General features: G+C 33.9%; 1 protein-coding gene across 5 annotated transcripts in view; it reads left to right on the top strand.

Annotated features, from left to right (window-relative positions):
* LOC129946247 (cell adhesion molecule Dscam2) overlaps positions 1 to 19,929 on the top strand; it is a 209,739-nt gene that overhangs the window by 151,862 nt on the left and 37,948 nt on the right. For all 5 annotated transcript variants that reach the window (XM_056056371.1, XM_056056373.1, XM_056056372.1 and 2 more), the window contains exons 13-16: positions 883 to 1,010; positions 1,597 to 1,733; positions 7,933 to 8,075; positions 17,407 to 17,568. In XM_056056371.1, the coding sequence (XP_055912346.1) occupies positions 883 to 1,010; positions 1,597 to 1,733; positions 7,933 to 8,075; positions 17,407 to 17,568 (570 nt within the window). The remainder of the gene's footprint in view (positions 1 to 882; positions 1,011 to 1,596; positions 1,734 to 7,932; positions 8,076 to 17,406; positions 17,569 to 19,929) is intronic.

The raw sequence follows: 19,929 nt of genomic DNA, 5'->3' as shown, positions 1-19,929 counted from the left end.
AAAATATATATAGAGAGAGAGATAGAGGAATTGTATTAGAATCTTCAAATTATTTAAGGATCTGTAAATGACTAGGTACGTATCCTTTATTCATAAAAAACATCCTTCCCGCCAAAGACACCGTTTCAATTCACTTCCACAATAAGGACTTTTAATCAAGTTAAATGAAATACAACTTTCGCAGTTTCCTGCAATCAATATAAAAGAAGAATCTTAACTTTCCACTTTTCAAAAGTAAATCAACAGATAGTTAAAAATTATTAAGTACGCGGTTCAAAAAGGACTTGAGGGTAATAAAATTCAATAATTTCTTAATGAAAAACCGCCATTAAATCATACCTTCAAAAAAAAAAAACAAGAATCCTTAAAGAAGAAAAACAAATTTCCGTCACCGGAATATCAAAAGAAAACGGTAAAAAGATGAGATTTTCCTTGCTGCTGCTGTTGTCAGTCGTCCTCGTAAGTCTTTCATCGTGACCTTCTTCTTGTTCATCTTATTCTTCCTGTTGCGATAAAATTGCAATTTTCTTGGTCCTTCATCAACTTCATATATATTATATTTAGATATAACTGTAATCGATGTGCGATGATAACCGCACAAATTATACATACATAAAAGTCAAAGTCGATCGATAGGAAACCGACATTTTATAGGGCAATCAAGATGGATGCTATTTGCTTTCCTTTCAATCTTTCTATATTCTGCAAAAAGGATGAGGAAAAATCCATCCATTTTGTTTTTTTTTGTATTGAAAAATAAGAAGAAAAAATTAAACAAACGGTATCCGTGGTATTATTAAAATTAAAAAACCAAAAAAAAAATTGAAAGAGAAATATAAACATCCAGAGGCGGCATACTCACTCGAATATTTCTCATTTCAGATGCTTCACCGGAACTGCTTTATTGGTTTTCGGAGCAAACGTTGCAGCCGGGACCGACAGTTTCATTGAAATGCGTGGCAACAGGGAATCCACTTCCTCAATTTACATGGTCCCTGGACGGATTTCCGGTAAATATACAAATAGATGCATATGCATAGAAAAATCTGTATTCTTGTAATGTTAATCGATTTTACGCGCGTTGCAAGTGCTGCATTTGAATTGGCCTGACGCTGATGGTCCGTCAGACGTCAACCGTCAAGCGTCAACCGTCAGCCTTCAGCTTGCAACTTACATGTGCCTACATATATCTATATGTATATATTCATATAAAACATGTTAGATTTATGTAAATTTATTTGTGTACTTATGGTGTTTTTTTTTTGTTTTTGGAATTTTACAAAACTTCTGATTTTAATTGCAAATTTCCGATGTTTTCTTCTCTTTTATTTATTTTGTTGTTGATATTTTTTTTTTGTATTATTTATATTTTAATTTATTTATTTCCGAACATGCCCTCGGCTCTTTGGATCAACATCATATATTGTAACCAATCTGGAAATGTGTAATGGATTTTTTGTTGTTGCTGTCGAAATGCGGATGAACAAAACAACCTCCTTCCTACCCACCTACCGAATCACACAACGCCAAATATATAATATTGACCACTTGTTGAATTTGTACAAATGCTGCTACAAATAATATGTACTTGTATAGATACCGGACAATTCGAGATTTCTTGTTGGGCAATATGTAACGATACATGACGATGTCATCAGTCATGTCAACGTGTCAAATGTCAAGGAAGAGGATGGTGGCGAATATACGTGTACAGCACAGAATGCTATTGGCAAGTAAGTACAGAAGAGTCGATATGGATATATATGCATATTGTATGTTTATATGAGTGTAGTTGACTTTTTAATTAAATGATTACAGGTTTATTGAAATAAGTTGCCTTAAGTGGGTTTTTGATTGGGTTTTAATGGAAATATAACCAACGAATAAACTAATAAGAAGTCTTAGACTTTTTTTATAAGTCTAAAAAGATATAGCGGAAACCCTGATAAGGACTTTTTTGGTACTATTTAAATAGTGATCGTTTCAAAAACATTGCATACATTTAAGGTGTTTATAGCCTTGAAATCAAAAAGAACCAATTTTAGTTATCACAAGCTTTCAGTTTTTCTATTGCAATTTTCATTCAATATTTAGTTCAATAAGGTCATAGTTTAAATTGGTTTTGAAAATAAAATACCATTTTGAGTTGAGAAAACAATTTTCAGGGAATTTGGTATTTATTTATTATTCGTATACTGAAATTCACATCGAAAACGGGTCCAAAAATATTTTGTTTTTGTTCCAATTTTGATTTTGTATAAAGTTATCATTAAATTAGTACTTACTTACTTAAGGTGGCGCTACAGTCCGGGGCGGACCTGGGCCTTAACCAACATACCTACGTCTCCAGCCAGCTCAGTCCCTAGCTAGCTGTCTCCAGTTTCACACGCCAAGTTGGTTGAGGTCCTCTCCCACCTGGGTGCGCCACCTGAGTCGTGGTCTTACTCTACTGCGCCGTCCCTTGGGATTGGATTCGAAGACCTTCCGGGCTGGAGCGTTGATGTCCATCCACTCTACATGACCTGGCCATATAAACCGTTGGACTTTAATTCTTCTAACTAAGTCAGTGTCGCTGTACAGCCCGTACAGTTCGTCGTTATATCTTCTAAGACGCTCTCATCTTTCTTTGACAGGGTCAAGGCCTCAGCGTCATAAATGAGAACCGGGATGATGAGTGTCTTATAGATGGTGATTTTAGATGCTCGAGAGAGGACTTTACTTCTTAATTGCCTTCTAAGTCCAAAGAAGCAGCGATTTGCAAGAGTTATTCTTTGTTTTTTTCAGCGCTTATGTTGTTGTCTCAGTTTATAGCGGTGCCTAGGTAGACAAAGTCCTTAACTACCTCAAAGTTATTGCTGTCCATGGTGACGTTTTGTCCAAGACGTCGTCGTTCAGTGTGCTTTTTTGATGACAGCATATACTTGGTCTTGCTCTCATTGACCACTAAACCCGTCTTCTTCGCTTCCGTCGCAATGCTCAAAAACGCTCCACTGACATCACGCTTTGATCTTCCAATTATGTCAATATCATCTGCGTATTCGAGTAATTGGATGGACTTTTGGAAGATTGTGCCTCTAGTGTTGACAGTTGAGTTTTGCACAATTCTTTTCAGAACGATGTTGAAGAAGTCGCATGACAGTGCATCGCCTTGTCTAAAACCTTTTTTGACATCAAATGCATCGGTAAGATCTTTTCCGACCTTGATAGAGCAGTGTGCATTCTCCATCGTCATTCTGCACAAACGAAAAAGTTTGAAAGGGATGCCAAAACTAGACATTGCTCGGTAGAACTCTTCCCTATAGATGCTGTCATACGGGGCTTTAAAATCGATAAAGAGATGGTGGGTATCGATTTGAAGCTCCTGGTTTTTTTCCAAGATCTGCCGTAGTGTGAATATTTGGTCGATAGTGGACTTTCCTGGTCTGAAGCCACACTGATAAGGACCAATCAGGTTGTTGTAAATGGCTTCAGACGTTCACACAATACGGCAGAGAGGATCTTATACGCAATGTTAAGGAGACTGATGCCTCTGTAGTTGGCGCAATTTAGAGGGTCTCCTTTCTTATGTATCGGGCATACTATGCTGAGATCCCACTCATCTGGCATGCGTTCTTCCGACCATATTTTGCAGATGATTTGGTGCATGCTCCGTACCAAGTCATCGCCTGCTGCTTTGAATAGTTCGGCAGCGATGCCGTCAGCTCCAGCAGTTTTGTGTGACTTAAGCTTAGATATAGCTATCTTCACTTCGTCAAGGTCGGGTAGGCGGAATTGTTGATCTGCGTCGCCGAGGTTGAGTGGTTCTATCTCCCTTACAGCGGAATTCGGTTCGTCATCACTTGGAGAAGTGATCTTTCCATATTTTCAGCATCGACTGCGGTTCTGCTACGATGTTCCCCTGATCGTCCTTACAGATTCACTGTTGACAACCCACGCAAACGAAATAAGGACAACGAACTTCGGATATGTACGTGGAATGTTAGGTCCCTTAACAGACCACGTGCAGACGAACAATTAACGGAAGCCCTAAACTGCTGCAAGGCAGATATTACCGCCATCCTGTGGACGCTTGTGTCCATTTGAATAAACATGTCTATCATTTGAACATCTTAATTTGTACTATTCAGGTTAATAAATTTTAAGCAACAATTACTGAAAGATTGTTCAAGAGGTGTTATTTTGATATTAGGTATTAAAATCAAATATTTTTGAAAAACAGTATTTTTACGAGGAAGGTAAGCAATTTGTAATGGAAAACGATATCTAGTACGGCTACGGGAGCAGAATGAAATTTTCAATAACCAATTCTCAAATTTGTGTCCCGGATAACTTCTCAAAATCCAGTGTTTTGGCAAAGACATTGGGTCATATGCTACGAGATGAGAGAGTTCTCAAAGTCAGAGCTGACGAGCTTGAACTCGAACGTGAGATCGATCGAGCAAACTCGAACTCGGACTCAGTTTCATATGCAAAAAAAAAGTTCACTCCCTACAGCTCTGACTCAGTGATATGAGAAAGATCTCAAAGCTCTTTGTATGAACTTGCACTTGTTAAAACAGTAGTTTCTGTGCGGTAAGTCGAGTCAAGAAGGAAAAATTTCTTCGGAAAGCCAAAATGAACGTGTCACCATCTCAGTGAATTTCTAGTCACTGAAACTAAATAAAGTTTATCTGGAGGAGTCGCAGGTACCAGGTAGTTGCAATTTTTGTTGTAACTTGCTGTACCACCCTAGATATCGTTGATTGATTGACACCAATGTCTTCACCAACACCGATTGGAAATCCAGGATCTTGATGAGTCAAAGCACCACTCTGTACAATCTTCGAAAACCTTCACCAATTGGACATCTTTTATTTTTATAAACACGATTTGTAGCAAAATTATTCAAAAACTCGTCTTTTTTGATAGTTGTTTATCAACTGAGTAAGAGAAAAGCTTTCGTGGAAGGATAGATCTCAACACTTTGAGATCGAATTCACAGCTTGAAATCGATGTTGGTCTCTGTATTTTGTATGCATACCACTCTAAGAAAGTGAGTAAAGAGCTTGCCCTCATCTTTTTGCATATGATCCTTTATCTTTCATGTAGCTACGGAGACAAAAATTTTGGTGACTTAAAAGTGGTGGTACGTTAAACAAGTTTAAGTCTTTTAAATAGAAACAGAATCGAAAAAAGAACTTTGGAAATGTGCGTTGTTTTGTCGACAATTAAACCAAGAAAAAAACAATGCTCTGTCGAATAAGGCAATTTTAACCCCCTTTCCACATTTACTGTTTAGCCATTATACTCGCAATTCGAGGCATGCTCATCAGTCTACCCTTTTGAGCTAATTCGTATAGAGATTCTTTTTTTAACCACACATCACGAATGTTAGATGCTTTCCACAATTCCCACACATTTTGGTACTCAAGTGCACCGGTATCTTTTCTTAAATCCGTTCATATTTCCCTAATGCTTTATTTTAGCTTTAAACATTTTAAGGGTAGTAATAAACCTTTGATAAGATCTAATCCAATCACACCGTTATCAAAGAAAACCACACCAAAAAATAGAAGTTCAAGATGGAGAGGTTTTTAAACAATTATTCTTAAATTGTACGAGCCTCAGTTACGACTATTTTTCTTATTAGAGCAGCCGAAGAAGATCATTTTGTTGCATTTCCAAAACCCAATTAGAGGTATTGCTGATGGTGATTGGAAAAGGTTTAGTTCTTGTGTTAGCTACAGTTTAAAAGCCTTAAGAACTAAGTCTCCATGTGCATGCATTATTGTTTGTGGAATTCCTTAAACGATAGATGGAAGAAGAAAACTCGATATTCATCAAAACCATGATCACACGGCTTTTATTCCTGAAGCCAGTTTACTTGTCAAATATTAAAAGATGGCAGCTGTCCAATAAGGGGTCTATTCAAAATGAAGCCTCATACTAAAAAACCTTTAGGTGATTATTATAGCTATCATCGTTTTTCATCATTTAAAATTTAGTTTAAAGATTTAAAGGCGTTGGTATAAAAATAAGTTTTAGGATTGTTTTACGGACTAAAAGGCATTGGGAGCCGGGCGGTGAAGCAAGCTTATACCAATGAGAAAATTTAGTAAAAAACACAAACAAAGATCTCTTTTAAATATGCTTTCGATATTATCAAAAACTGTATTTTTGTGTGCTCCTTTTCGATTGAAACTAAAGCCAGACTAGGCAGCCTATTTTGGCTCATTATAGATCTTAGATAATACTTATTCAACTTTTATTTCGAAAAGCTTTCTAACATTCTAACATGGATTGTTGTGTTTCAACTTCCAACGTCAAACCAGCATCTTGAGCACCTCTGGTATCCAATTTTTTTTTTTGAGGATGACAAAGGAGTTCAAGAGTTGAAACTATCTTCACGTAATTTTCCTTCAATATCTTAACGGCCTCGTGCACTTCATCTAGTTTCTACAAGTCTCTTGACTGACACACCAACATTTTTTATGAGAATTTCCCAACGATGCGCAGACGCTGATAGAAATGTGAAAACTATTTCCACTGTCTAATAAAACGTTGTAATTGATGAATTGCTTCCTAAAGAGTGTACTCGACAAAGGTTTAAAGAATGGTATGCACATGGCGTAGCTAAAGCCTTTGGATTAATTTGTCGAATTAATTTTTGAACATCTCCATGAATACCGGCCATAGGCAAAGCAGTATCATACCCCTGAACTCTGCAAAGGTTAAGGTCAAGACCATCTTCATTGAGATCCTTCAAGATATCTTCAGTAAGTTCTTTGGCAGTGTTTCCATATGTAGGAAAAGACCCTAGAAAGGATTCCTTCACCTCGACTTTACCGTACGGGATGTGAACGTACCTAATGACCTCGCTCATTTGATCAATGTGTGATTCTTCGGGTGTGCTGTTTAATATAATTCCAAATTACTTCGCCTCGTTGATGTCTTGCACAATTTTCGTCTTCACTTCGTTTCCCAAAATGCTTATGAATTCATTTTGGATATTCTTTGACAAATATGAGCTGACTCGCTTCTTAGCACCTTTTGAATGTTCGATTCTCAACAAATGTTATTTCTATTTTCTATTTCTGCTGTCTGTTTTATTAAGAATAGATCACTGCTTGATCCATGATTAACATACACGGAAATTTCGTGTAATAAGGCCATTTCCCAAATGTGGAATTCAGTTCAAACTCACAAATGGTCTATACCCTAAGTTAAAGAAATAACACATTGAATTATCACAGATACCACGAAGTATGAATATATTTATGGCAGGATAAACAGAATAGGATCCAGGTGACTGCCTTGTGGCACTCCAGATTTGACAATGAATACATCGCATTTCTGATGAGAAAATACTTCGTATTTGTAAATATTTTTTGAAAATTTTCCTGCCAACTTAGTTCTAAATTTTGTGCTCAATTTCGTTTTACGCAAGCAACAGATGTAAAAATTGAAAGAAATCCATTGACCTTTAGATTCAATTCAATTTAAAACATAATAATTCGGATGGAAATATTATTTTCTCTTCCTTCAAATAAAACCCAAACTATTTTTTTGTCAAATTGTTCAACTTTTCATATGTGTACATTTATTTAAGTATAACCCCAAAAATAAACTAACAAAATATTGCAGTAAATTCTCCAAATTGATATCAATCACACTTCATAAAACCTTTGAGTTCAACAAAAATAAAAATATAAATAAAAATAAAAATGGAAAATAGAAAGAAAAACCTAAAGAAAATGACTTCTCTACCACTAAATGAAGTCTTTTATAAAAGGGACATATAAATAATATCCTTTACCACTTTATTTTTATTTCGTTGCGTCTTGGGTTTGGAAATGTCCTTTATTTTTGTTTTGTTGTTGATACATTTTTGTGTATTAATATTTTCTCTTCTGTATCTGTATCTTTATCTTTATTTTTATTTTATATTTTCAGAGTATCACACAGTGCTAAAGTAAATATTTATGGTCTTCCATATATTCGGGAAATGCCAAAAATAACAGGAATATCGGGAAGCGATTTGATAGTTAAATGTCCTGTCGCTGGATACCCCATCGATAAGATCCACTGGGAAAGGGGTGAGTTTTTATGATGTTGGTAGTTGTGGTGGCGGTATATTTGTTTTTATGAACACATAAGGGTGGTAAGTAAGGGTGGTAGGGAAAGGACCCTCATATAGGCTATTGGGATGAGGGGATGCTGAATGGAGCATACTACACACAAAATTCACAGACATGAAAGAAAAGGAAAAAAACATAAAATGCTTTTTATGCTCACATAAGCAGAATTTCCTTCCTTCGTTCGTTGGTTCGTTTTTGACGTTCGTTGGATGGTTGTTGATTCTAAAGGACATACTCGTACCAACATAATTTTAATATTTTTCTTTATGCGCATAGTTTCACTTTTTTGTTCTCTTCCTTTTTCTTTTCTTTTTTTTTTGTAAGCTTTCTCTTTATTTTGTATGCTTTGTTATAGCGTTTGCTATGGTCTTTTGTTTAATTTTCAACAAATGTTTCAGATATTTTAAGAGAGGGTTTTTTTGGGTGGTAATAAAGGGGCGGATATGTCGACGTCGACGACGACGACGATGTAGACGTCGACGTCAACGACGAAGTTGTCGGTCAGGCATGCATCTGCAGAGCATATATCCTTTTTTTTAAATATTGACATAACTAGCATTGTAGAGTTTGTTTTGTTTTTCTTTTTGTATTATTTTGGAATGGTTTTTATTTTCCTAGAAGCTATCATCAGGTATTCATATTAATTATGATTTTCCAGAGTAATTTTTTATTAAATACCTTACTGAATTAGGTATGTGAATGTTGAGGTATGTATTTTCACATTCAGTTGTGCATTTCATAAATTTTATTGAAATTATTATTTGAATAGTGTTTCTATAGATGAATATTAATTACATGTTTACATTAAAAATAAAAGTATCTACATCGATGCAAAGTCTGATTTTCAGATTGAATGTTTCTATAAAAACTATTTTTGTTCCCTATTTTAAAATGTTGGAAAATAATAAAAATCCCTATGACTATTGATTCTTTTTTATTTATAACCAATGCGATCATAGAGAATGCGACCAGAGCTTTTGATATCTACTCAATTCAATTCTTTTGGGATAATTTAAATGATAGAAAAAAAGACATTTTACCAAAAAATCTTATTGGCCTATATTTATTTAAACAAAAAGTGACAATAAACATTTAGATCACAAATCGATTTAATGTCTACGACACAAAGATTCTTTAATTTTCAGTAAAAGTTTTGATATGGGTTAAGGTTGAAATATTGTATGAATCAAACTTTTCTATGAGTAAAATTCTTAATGCTCAAAATTCTGTAGAAAAAGAATATGTACTTCGAACAGTTTCACATTATAAACACTTTTTGCCATTTACAGACGATTTTCTGTGTTATGAAGTTCAGAATTTTTAAAACAGAATATTAAAGGCATTATTACAATTTTTACTGTTTTAGCAAAACAGTTATCAATATTCTTTAAATAAACATGAATTTTATATGTCCTTGAGAAGTTGAAACTTCCAATTTTTAAATGACTTTTTTCATAAACATATCAATACAGTTTTTTATAAATTTATACTTAGTAGTACCCTTAGCGTGATGGTTAGTGCGTTGGACTGTTTGTTGTCAAAAGTGGCAATGTAACTTCTACCACAACATTCTCAATTAAAAATGGTCTTCAACAGGGAGCGGTGATTTCGCCGATTCTCTTCAGCATTTACACCAGCGATCTGATAGGTAGTCTTACAAAAGCAATTACGTACGCCGACGATCTAATTGCGTACAGAACGGACCGAAAGGTTGAGGTTATTAGAATTCTCTTGATTTCGACAAGATTCAGCGATATTGCGACGACTGGAAACTGAAAATATATGTTCAGAAGTCAGAGAAAATTCTGTTCCGGACTCCGTTGGCTAGGGCCAGAGGAGCCTTCGCTCTGACGAAACGGCTGTTTTTTAGCAGGCGGCTTGGTCCCAGAGTGAAGGTAATTTGCTACATGGCCCTAATACGGCCAATGATCGTGTATGGTTGTCCTGTGTGGTTAAACGTTGCCCCTTTACTGATTGAGAAGTTTCGGGTGTTCGAGCGGCAATGTTTACGACGCTGTACCGGCTTATATCGAACAGCCGAATCTTCTTATGTTCATTACTATTTCAACGAGGTCCTATACAACGGGGCTCGAACAGAATTGACAATTTCGTGATAAAGCAATTTAAACAATCTTTTTAAAATAGGAAACTTTGAAATGGATTCAAACTAGTTTATGATAGGTCTTTTACACCGTGCAGTTTCTGTGTGAACCTCTCTTGCCAACAAACACAACATTTTGAAAATTTGTAGTTCAACAGATGAGTTTCTTGATGTAACATAAAAAGAACTTACACATTGCAATACTTTCTAAAAATTATTTTTTCTGTAAAGTTAAATTTTGTAAACACGCAGTTCAAGTAGAAAAAGAGCGGTATGCTGATTAATATTAATATCAGTTACTTGATGGCTGCAAGGTTGACAGATTGTAAATTTTCAACACCAATATCTTTGAGTTATGCGAACGACCATCAACTTGAATTGATAACTGAAAATTAAGTGAGTTGTGTTCTACAAAGTCTAAAAGATAGCAAGGCTGCCAGATAAAATCCTGTACCAGCTGTGCTGATCAATTCTTTGAGTTCTAATAATGCCCATATCCACAAGAAGGGTGGTTTAGAAGACCCCACAAATTATAGAAGAATATCGTTTCTGAATGCAGCCTTCATAATCGTACTTTATGAAAGACTGAACAGCAGGGTGCAAGATGAATACAAGCTTAGCGAAATTCAAAATGGTTTTCGATTTCCACATTGAATAATATTTGTGTGCTTCGTTCACTTGCGCAGTGGAAACTCTACCAAAATAAAAAACTGTACGCCTTTTTATCAATTTCAAAGCAGCTTTTGATTCCATCAATAGAAACGCTTTACTATAAAAGGTATTCAATATAGGAGTTTTAACTAATTTTGTCAGAATTTTTGAGAAACTATACCAAAACACAAAAGCATACATTTATAATGAAAAGGAAAAATCAGAGAGGATTTAAGTGAACCAAAGAGTAAGACAAGGCTCTAATCTAAGCCCTTTGTTATTTGCACTTTTTCTAGATGATTTGATTAAGTATATCAATTGTGGAGTGCAGTTTGCTAACAAACAAATGATATTGTCATACTTGCGGAGTGATCAATATACTGGAAGAAAGGAAATATTATTCAAAGTGCGTAATTTTGAAATTTGGAAATTCGAAATTTCAAACGAAAATCCATTGGATTTCCTTGAGTAATGCCTTATAATGACAATGCTTCCAGTGAACCCCAGACTATTGTTGATTGGTTTGCTGAATTTTTCCAAAGTATTCGGCAATAACTACGATTGTAGCTCTATATTGCAAATAACAGATTGTTGCAGTTTTCAGTGTGAATTAGAAGATGTTTCTACCGCCTTACGTGAATTTGTTCCATATAGATCACCAGATATTCATGGTGTGTTTCCAATTGTGTTAAAACACTTTTATAGTACTCTATGTTTACAACTTCAGATTATTTTTAACCAATATCTTTTAAATGGTATTTTTTTAGATGAATGGAAAGTGTTTTATATTAATCCAATTTTTAAGTCCGGAGATAAAAAAGTTGGTTACAAATTCTCGCCCAATTAGTAAACTTTCTACTATTTCAAAGCTTTTTGACAAAATAATTAAAACACAAGCTATAAAAATTAAATTCGGTGGCGCAACAGTCCTTTTGAGAACTAGCGGCTAGTGACTGACAACTCTCAACCATTCCTGTGTGCGAGTACTGTTGTCTGGGATGGAAAAAAAGCTTTATGCAATAATCAAATGTCATATCTCTAAATTTTAAAATGGTTTTATAAGTGGTCGATCCGCAACTACTGATTTGGCTTGCTTTTCTTATCAGTGTTTTAACGCAGTAGAAAAGCATTCTCAAATGGATGTGGTTTATACCGATTTTGTAAAAGCATTTAGTAGAGTAAATCACCTCATTTCAATTACAAAATTAAAAAGTTATGATTTTGATGGCAACCTACTAAACTGGTTCAACTCCTATCTCACTGGTAGAAAACAAATTGTTAGAATTGGTGACTTGGAATCCAGCCCGATCTTAGTTTATTCAGGTGTTCCCAGAGGTAGCCATTTGGGACCACCATTAAGCGTGAACCAATTTCCCAATGTTATAAATTTTTTAATATGTACTATAATCAACTATATATACCTTACAAGAAACCGATTTAAAAATTCATTATTAACATTATTGCATAATAATTTCTCTTAATTTTTCCTATTTATGTAAATTAATATATTTATTAGTATTTAATAATAACAACGAAATTGTATATATTATAAGCAATTATGTGGGATTAAGTATCGTAGACTGAATAATAAATAAATAAAATTAAATATCAACGACAGAACAAAATAATTCTATCATTGGAACCATATTTAAGATAAGGGGAGAACTGATCAGAGTTCACTTTAGGACCCTATTGTAATCAGCGTGAGTGAGAGGATGTATTACACGAGACAAGGCGTGTTTACTTTGAAAAAAGCTTTCTACAAGTTAAAGAGGTTACTGCAGTCACAGTTTGCATTTTTGCAAAAAAAAAGTTTCCTGATAGTGTTAAAGAGGTGATCAAAACTGGCCACTGGGATCTTGTGAATTACGAATTTTACATATTTTTCTTTGAAGCCATATTAAAGAATAAGTATATATCAATATTCTTCACAGTTAATTTAAGACTTTAAAGATGAAATTCGTAAAGTTATTGACGATGTGTAACCGCAAATGACCTTGATATTGCTTTACATTGCCAATTACATAACTTCTAAACATCCATTGAGCTGTCCTTAAAAAGTTCAGTTTTTCTTAAATCAAACTGAAAACACTAATTAGAAAATGTAGAAACCTTCTTAACATCTGGAAACTGATTTGTTGAACAAAATTTTTACCATTTTACTTAAATTACTTTTTACACCAGCACGAAAAAAGTGTTAAATTTCATCAATTTGTTCATCACTTAAACAACTTTTTTTTAATTTTTGAAAACCATACAATTAAACTTTGATTTTAAAACATCGTGTATTCTCTAAGGTTTCATAATTTTAAGGTTATAAATCACAATATACAAAGAAAGAGTCTTTGCTGAATTTCAAAAATGGAGTAAAATATGAAATTCGCATTTTTACATTTTATTTCGACAAGTTTAAAAAAAGTTAAAATCCCAATTTTCTTTTTTTAAAAACAGGCTTTTAATATTGCTGCTTTCCTTACAACAATTCATGTCTCAAGTTCAAGCATTTTTCACTAGTAAAGTGTTTTTGATTGACCTGAAAGTTGTTATAACATACAAGCAAAATGATTCAACAAGTTTGAACTAAACGTTATAACGTTTAATAGGCAGACAAGTCTTCTACTGGCAGATTTCAATCTTTTGGCTACTTATATCCGATATGTATGTACCCTCTTAAAAATCTATTTTCTGGGTATTTATTTTCTTTCACTTAAATAACACTGAACAAGTAACCCTTGCGGGTGTTTCGGCGCAGAAGTAAGTTAATAAGCATTTTTCGATACTATGGGTGTCAATCGCAGAAAAGAAAATATGTGAGGCCTTAGAAATAAGAGAACCCAAAATCAAGCTTTTTTGTTTAATGGCTCCAGCAAAAGATGCATGCACTTATTTAACACCCAATTTTAGAAACTATGATTTCTTAGCTCAATAGTGATTTTTAACAGCCCCAATTAAAAAGCTGTAAAAAATGACGGTAAACTTTCAGACCTCCAAATATTTTTTTTTTATTTTTTAACTTAACGAATTTACAAAGTCACTTCAAATTTAAAAATCAGGATTTGTCTAGTTCATCGATTTATTAAAATACTTTAAATTACAGAAGGTGACTTTTATTCAATACTAGCTGGTTTACCCGGCTTCACCCGGGAGGAATTCAACTATTTTATATAACAAAAAATGAGGATGTCAGATGACATATTTTCTTTGTGTTTGTTCCATAATTCATTCAAATTTGATATATGACAAATGATTATCATGGTTACAAAAACTTTGCGTAAATGTGATGCAGAGTGGAAAAGAGCTGCTTCTGTTAAAGTATCGCCCCAATGTTTTTTATCTTCCAAAAGGCCGAGTGCTTGGCAGGCTCTTTGAAAAGTAGGATACACAACGCTATTAATAATTTTTAATTTTTTGAATGATGTTGGTCCTCGAAAGGACCAACAAGAGCAAGAGCCTACGCAAGTGATAACATTCTGCGTTGCTTGGGAGAACTGTGTACACTCGGCCGAGAACAGTTGATTTTTGAATGTCAGGATACTGAGCTACTGGTTTTCCTTGCTTCCTTCTACTAAATGTATACTAAGTTGGGACTTCAATCGTCTCGAGTGCAGAATTCCAAAAACGCCATAAGGGTAGTATTTTTTACATTTTCGATTCTCTCATGAGCATTTTTTTCATTATGATAAACACGTTGATCATTTTCTAAGTATACAGCTAGTTGACAAAACTAACGGAAAACTATAATGGATAGAAAAACCAAATATGCGGCAAACAGCCTCGGAGGAACTAATATATTTGTCATTTTGGAAATTTTTAATTTCATCTCGTGATTCTACTGAAAATGTTGCTTGATCAGAACCTTTATTGATATTGGAAAGCTTTTACTGAACTACAGAGTTCTATTTTTATGTGGCACTTGTATATACGGGATATCACTGCAATATATGAACAATCCAACGATTATCAATAAGAGTAACGTGTCCACCTTTCATCTTCAGTGGTCAAGTATTTCCGGCATCTGCCGGTGATCGACGCCGATTTCTTTTTGCTCTACTGTTTCAATTCACTTAGATTCCTTAAAAAATTATTTTTACGATTGCATATTAAAATACCGCTATGTTTATCACCTTTGTTAAAACGTCTTATTTTAACACACATTTCTGAAACACCCTGTTAACAGTTTTTTTTTTTTTTGAAGTCACAATTTGTATAGCCTTGGAAATTTCCTTCAAGATAAAAAAAATGTAAGCAATACCTTTATTCGTTTAGGAAATATGATTTTCGCAACCATAAAAGTCAAAACGGGCCACTGAGCGCCGATATTTCGGATAGCTGTCTTTTCCTGATTGAGTTTCTTTCAAAAAGTCTTTTGGATATTTACCATCTTTCATACATGGTGCTTTAGGATTTAATCGACCGCAGGGCCGATGAATCATACTTTTTCGAACGATATCGTATAAAATAGGTTTTTCTTGTTGATCAGGTAACTCAGCAGTAATAAAAGTATAAATATCGTTGGGCCGTACTTTATCTTGGAGCCAAACTAAAAGATGAACATGAGTGAAGCCTCATTTTTGCCTCTCGATTGTATACATACAACTAGCACCTTGTTCCACCAAATATTTTATCTTTGGTTATTTATTCAATTAATTTTTTTTTTACTTTTCAATTAAAAACTGGTGAAATAATATTACAGCGATTTTTCGCTTGTTGATTTAAAAATAAAGATGATGATGATAAACAGATCAGGGCGTTTCTTACAGAAACCATAACATCTTGTTAACGTTCCTGCATAAATTGAGGGCCACCGGTGAATGAAGCTGGTAAAATAACTCTTTTTCCCATTTCTGTAGGATCAGTGTCAGCTTGAATTGCATCGTGAAGAATATTGTAATTTTCGGCTAGTTATTTAGTTTAACTTACTCTTAAAAACTGAAGCCGCATCGATTCAATTTTAGCGTACATGCATATGTACATATATCGACAATATACTGACTGAATAATTTCCCGCAACGAAGTTAAATATTATTTGAATTTTCTCTGACTTGAAGCCTGTAAGAGTAAAAATCCATTGCTGACACAGTTTTTTTTTTGAGGAACTCTTGTTATTGGATGAACTTGTAGTACGTTAATTGAATAACCGCCTTCACCATGAGTAAATATCAAAGGGTACTGCGGTGTATTTCACTTACATGTTTTAGACTGTTATCTCGTGCTCGCAAAACGATATCCCTTCTTGTAAACTCTTGTTCAACAATTAATAAAGCTTCATCATCAACTTGATGTGCTCGAAGCTGCGCACCTATGGATTGTGACAATGTAACAAATATTGCAAGTCGTATAATAATTCTCTGTAAGCATTTCGGGCAATCGAACATTCGCCGCTGTACTTTGCTCACCGAATAACCCATGAAATATAATTGGAAAAATTTCGGTTCGTTAGAGTTGTTTGGTAAAAGAGATCTAGCTGAATGATAGAAACGACTCTGAACTTTAAATTTAGGCATAAAATCTCCATGTCTGATTTCAGAATTGTAAATACCAATCATATCAAAAAAATGTTGAGAATCTTGATGAGAATGATTCAAAAGAATTTTTAATGGTTCCGGTAGATCAGCATTTTCTGCCAATAAAACTTTTCCTCCTGAACAGCAGAATCCTGCTAGTTCTTTAGGCTATTTGAATGCACGACAGAAATTGCACTTGGTATTCATATTCATATTTCCTATCGAAAAGTGAGATCAGTGTGTGAGAGATTTTCGGATTTTATATATATAGATAACAAATTATTGACTTGACTTGCTCCTAATATCCTATTTCATTTAAAAAAAACTGCATGACAATTGGATAAGAAGCCAAACCGTAACAGAGACTTACTCTTTTGCTTGATTTCAGTTTTATATATAGAGATGAAAAGGTTTTTAATTTCAAAACATTGCCTCGAAATCAATGACAAAAATGGAACGCTCAAAAATATATTTCGACTAATATTTGTCTAAGGTTGTGAAAAATGAAGCATTATACAAATGCCCACAACAATTTGAAAGTAGCGTTGTTCTTAAACTTTCAGCTAATTCAGCATTTGTTTTGGTTTTCATTATCAACTAATGGTAGAAGACCGTTAGGTGCAGGATAACTGTGAAATATAATGTAGGGTTTTTCTAAAGATTGGCATATTCAAAACCCGTTATGGAGATTGCATGAAATATTTCAACGATGTTATAAACTGTACACCCACTTTATACATTTTTTTCCCCTACCTATTTATAACTTTTTGAATAACATATTGTTAGGGTGAAAATATTCCAAGAATCAATTGCACATAAATAAAGCTCCTTTCAGAAAACTTTGAATAGAAGGAGTTCATATAATTCCTTATTTTAATGTACAACTATTTACTTCTATTTAAGTTAAGGGTAAACTTTCCTATAAGACCTTTATCAAAACAAACATACCTTCTTCACTTTTTCTTCTCTTTTTTAGTACCTTCACATAAGTTCGAAAAAAAAAACTTCATGCTTATATATATTTTGCTTACAGATGGTCAAACATTACCCATCAATCGACGTCAAAGAGCCTATAACAATGGAACGCTTGTAATCGAACAGCTGCAACGCCTTGAAGATGCTGGAACCTACACGTGTATGGCGCAAAATAAACAAAAGCAAACTTCAAGAAGAAACGTGGAGATCCATGTGTTGGGTAAGTAAACCATTTCTCGTCCTAATAATCAAAATACATATATCCTTTCGATTGTGCTTAAGAATAAATAAGAAAATGAAAAGACCCCCGAAGCACACACCCCCAACCCCCTCAAAAACTTAAGAAGCATAAATACGAATATATATTTTATTTGAACAATAATGGTATATAATAGATTTATCCTTTGTTTAGAAATGTACACTATGGAGCTATGGATGGCGCTACGACTATGAATGACGACTAACTTTTTTCTATATTTTGCAATGAAATCAGTGTTGTCCGCATAGTCCTTGTCCCGTTTTGTATAATTGCATGAACGGTACTGGGAAGAAAAGCAAGTTATCCTACTTTTTCCATTTTCTTCTTCTGGGGATTTTTTATATTTTTAGTATTCTGATGATGATGATGATGATTGTGAGATGTTAGGCAGAGTTGAGGGGGTCATTTTAAAACCCTCCTTACATTCTCTGGCACCCCTTCTCAATTTAGGTTCTATATAGTACACTTGGGGGACTGATGGACGGGAGGTGTGATGGTGGTGGGCGATTGTGTCGTCCTTATTTTCTTTTGCCGTTAGTAGAATAACTCTGGCTCCCTGACGATTTTGCATTTTTAAAAGGATTTATTTATATATCTAGCGAAAAAAAGGTGATTGAACCTTTGTGCGCCTCTCTTACTCGCAAGCAAATTGTTTGTTCGGCATTCTCTGCTGCTGCGTTTGTTATGCGAGGAGCAATCAGATTGAAAGGTAAATACGAAGCTTTTTGCCTCATCGTTCGTCGTCGTCGTTTCGTCCTCGCAAATCCTATACACAGGGAGGTCTTTTTAGTCTTTGGTTAAAAGAAGAATTTATGATGCTTTCTATACAGCGAAGAAAGAAGGCTTTATATTTATATTTATAAATGGGCTGACAGTAGGTATATAGAATCATAGGAATAAAGAGGGAAGACTTTTCACAGGACTTCAACAGAACAAAAAAAAATCAATAACAATAAGCTATTCGCTCTTGAACAAAGTGGATATATATTTGCTATAAGCATTTTATTATAAGAATGAACCTAGCTACTTAAAAGATGCACAAATTCCCAAGACGGAGAAGTTTTGATGTTCTTGTTTGTTTTATGTTTTGTGTAAGCAAATGAAATAGCAATAACACACCAGCTGCCCGTAATTGCCTTAAGAATATTTCCAAATATATTTTCGAAAGAAGATAGGTATCTAAGTTATCTTCAGGACAATGAAATAGTAAATTCTTCATAGAACTTTTATGTTCAAAGATTCCTTTCTTAGACAAAAAAATGGTTTATTTTCATTGCTATAATGCTCAAAAAGCCCCATAACGTATTTTGGTGTCAATATTTTGTTTCTAAAATACAGTGACGGACAAAATATTACGACTGAAGACTTTAATTTTATTCCACGATTAATGACTACATTAAAAAATGATGTTTTACTAATAAGAGACGCTTAGCGTTCAATATAAATTAAAAATGGTACAATAATTTCTTGTTTAAAAACAGGGCCTTGTTTCACCAAACTTTGCAACTCTGCACTTTTATTATGCAAATTTCATTTTATCAAGCTCAAATTTGCAAAGATTAAATTTTTGAACTGAAAAGTTTTCTTCTTTAAAAAATACCATTCACCAAATCGAAATTTACAAAGAGCAGAGCCTTTTCTGAAAAGTGAAAAGTTTTGTTATTTTGGAAGGTGTTTCTTCTTTTTATTTTACCAAACAATAAACTTTGAACATTATTTAGAATTTGGAAAAGTTTTTCAGTAATATGCAAAGAGAAATGTTTATTTGCAAATAAGACTTTGGTCTGAAAACTAATACAAAAAGAGGCTTGGATGCAACCCACACTGATAAATTCCCACCCCATTTTTCGAATTGTCTTTCTTAAAAGGTTTTTAGGTTTGAATGTTTTGTTAAAAAAGTTGTCAATTAAATTATTCTAAAAAATTTTAAATTAATAACAATATTTTGCATTGATGAAATAGTTTGATTTTAAGATCTATTTTTATTAACCAGGTTTTCGGGCGGAATTATTTTTTTTTACAATTTTAGTAGTACATATTTCTTAAAAGTATTTAATGAAGGGTGACTTTTTAAAAGCTGTAGGAAAGTTAAAACAAAAGCATATACAATTTAGAAAAATCTATGAAGTCTTTATTTGGATCGATAGTAAAGTGTATTTCATACCGTCAAGGTGCGCTTAAAATGGTCCGACCGCTTACTCCAAATTTGGCATATTCTTTCCAACATTAGGCCGGTATTTCACGAAGATATGCTTCTATGTTGTCTTCCAATGCTTGCCTGTATAGACATGAGCCTTAACATAGACCCATAAAAAATAGTCT

The sequence above is a fragment of the Eupeodes corollae genome, chromosome 2 (assembly GCF_945859685.1).
Source record: "Eupeodes corollae chromosome 2, idEupCoro1.1, whole genome shotgun sequence".
In the NCBI taxonomy this organism is placed as follows: domain Eukaryota; kingdom Metazoa; phylum Arthropoda; class Insecta; order Diptera; family Syrphidae; genus Eupeodes; species Eupeodes corollae.
Note: the sequence above shows the minus strand (reverse complement) of the source record. Positions and strands in the feature narration are given on the sequence as shown.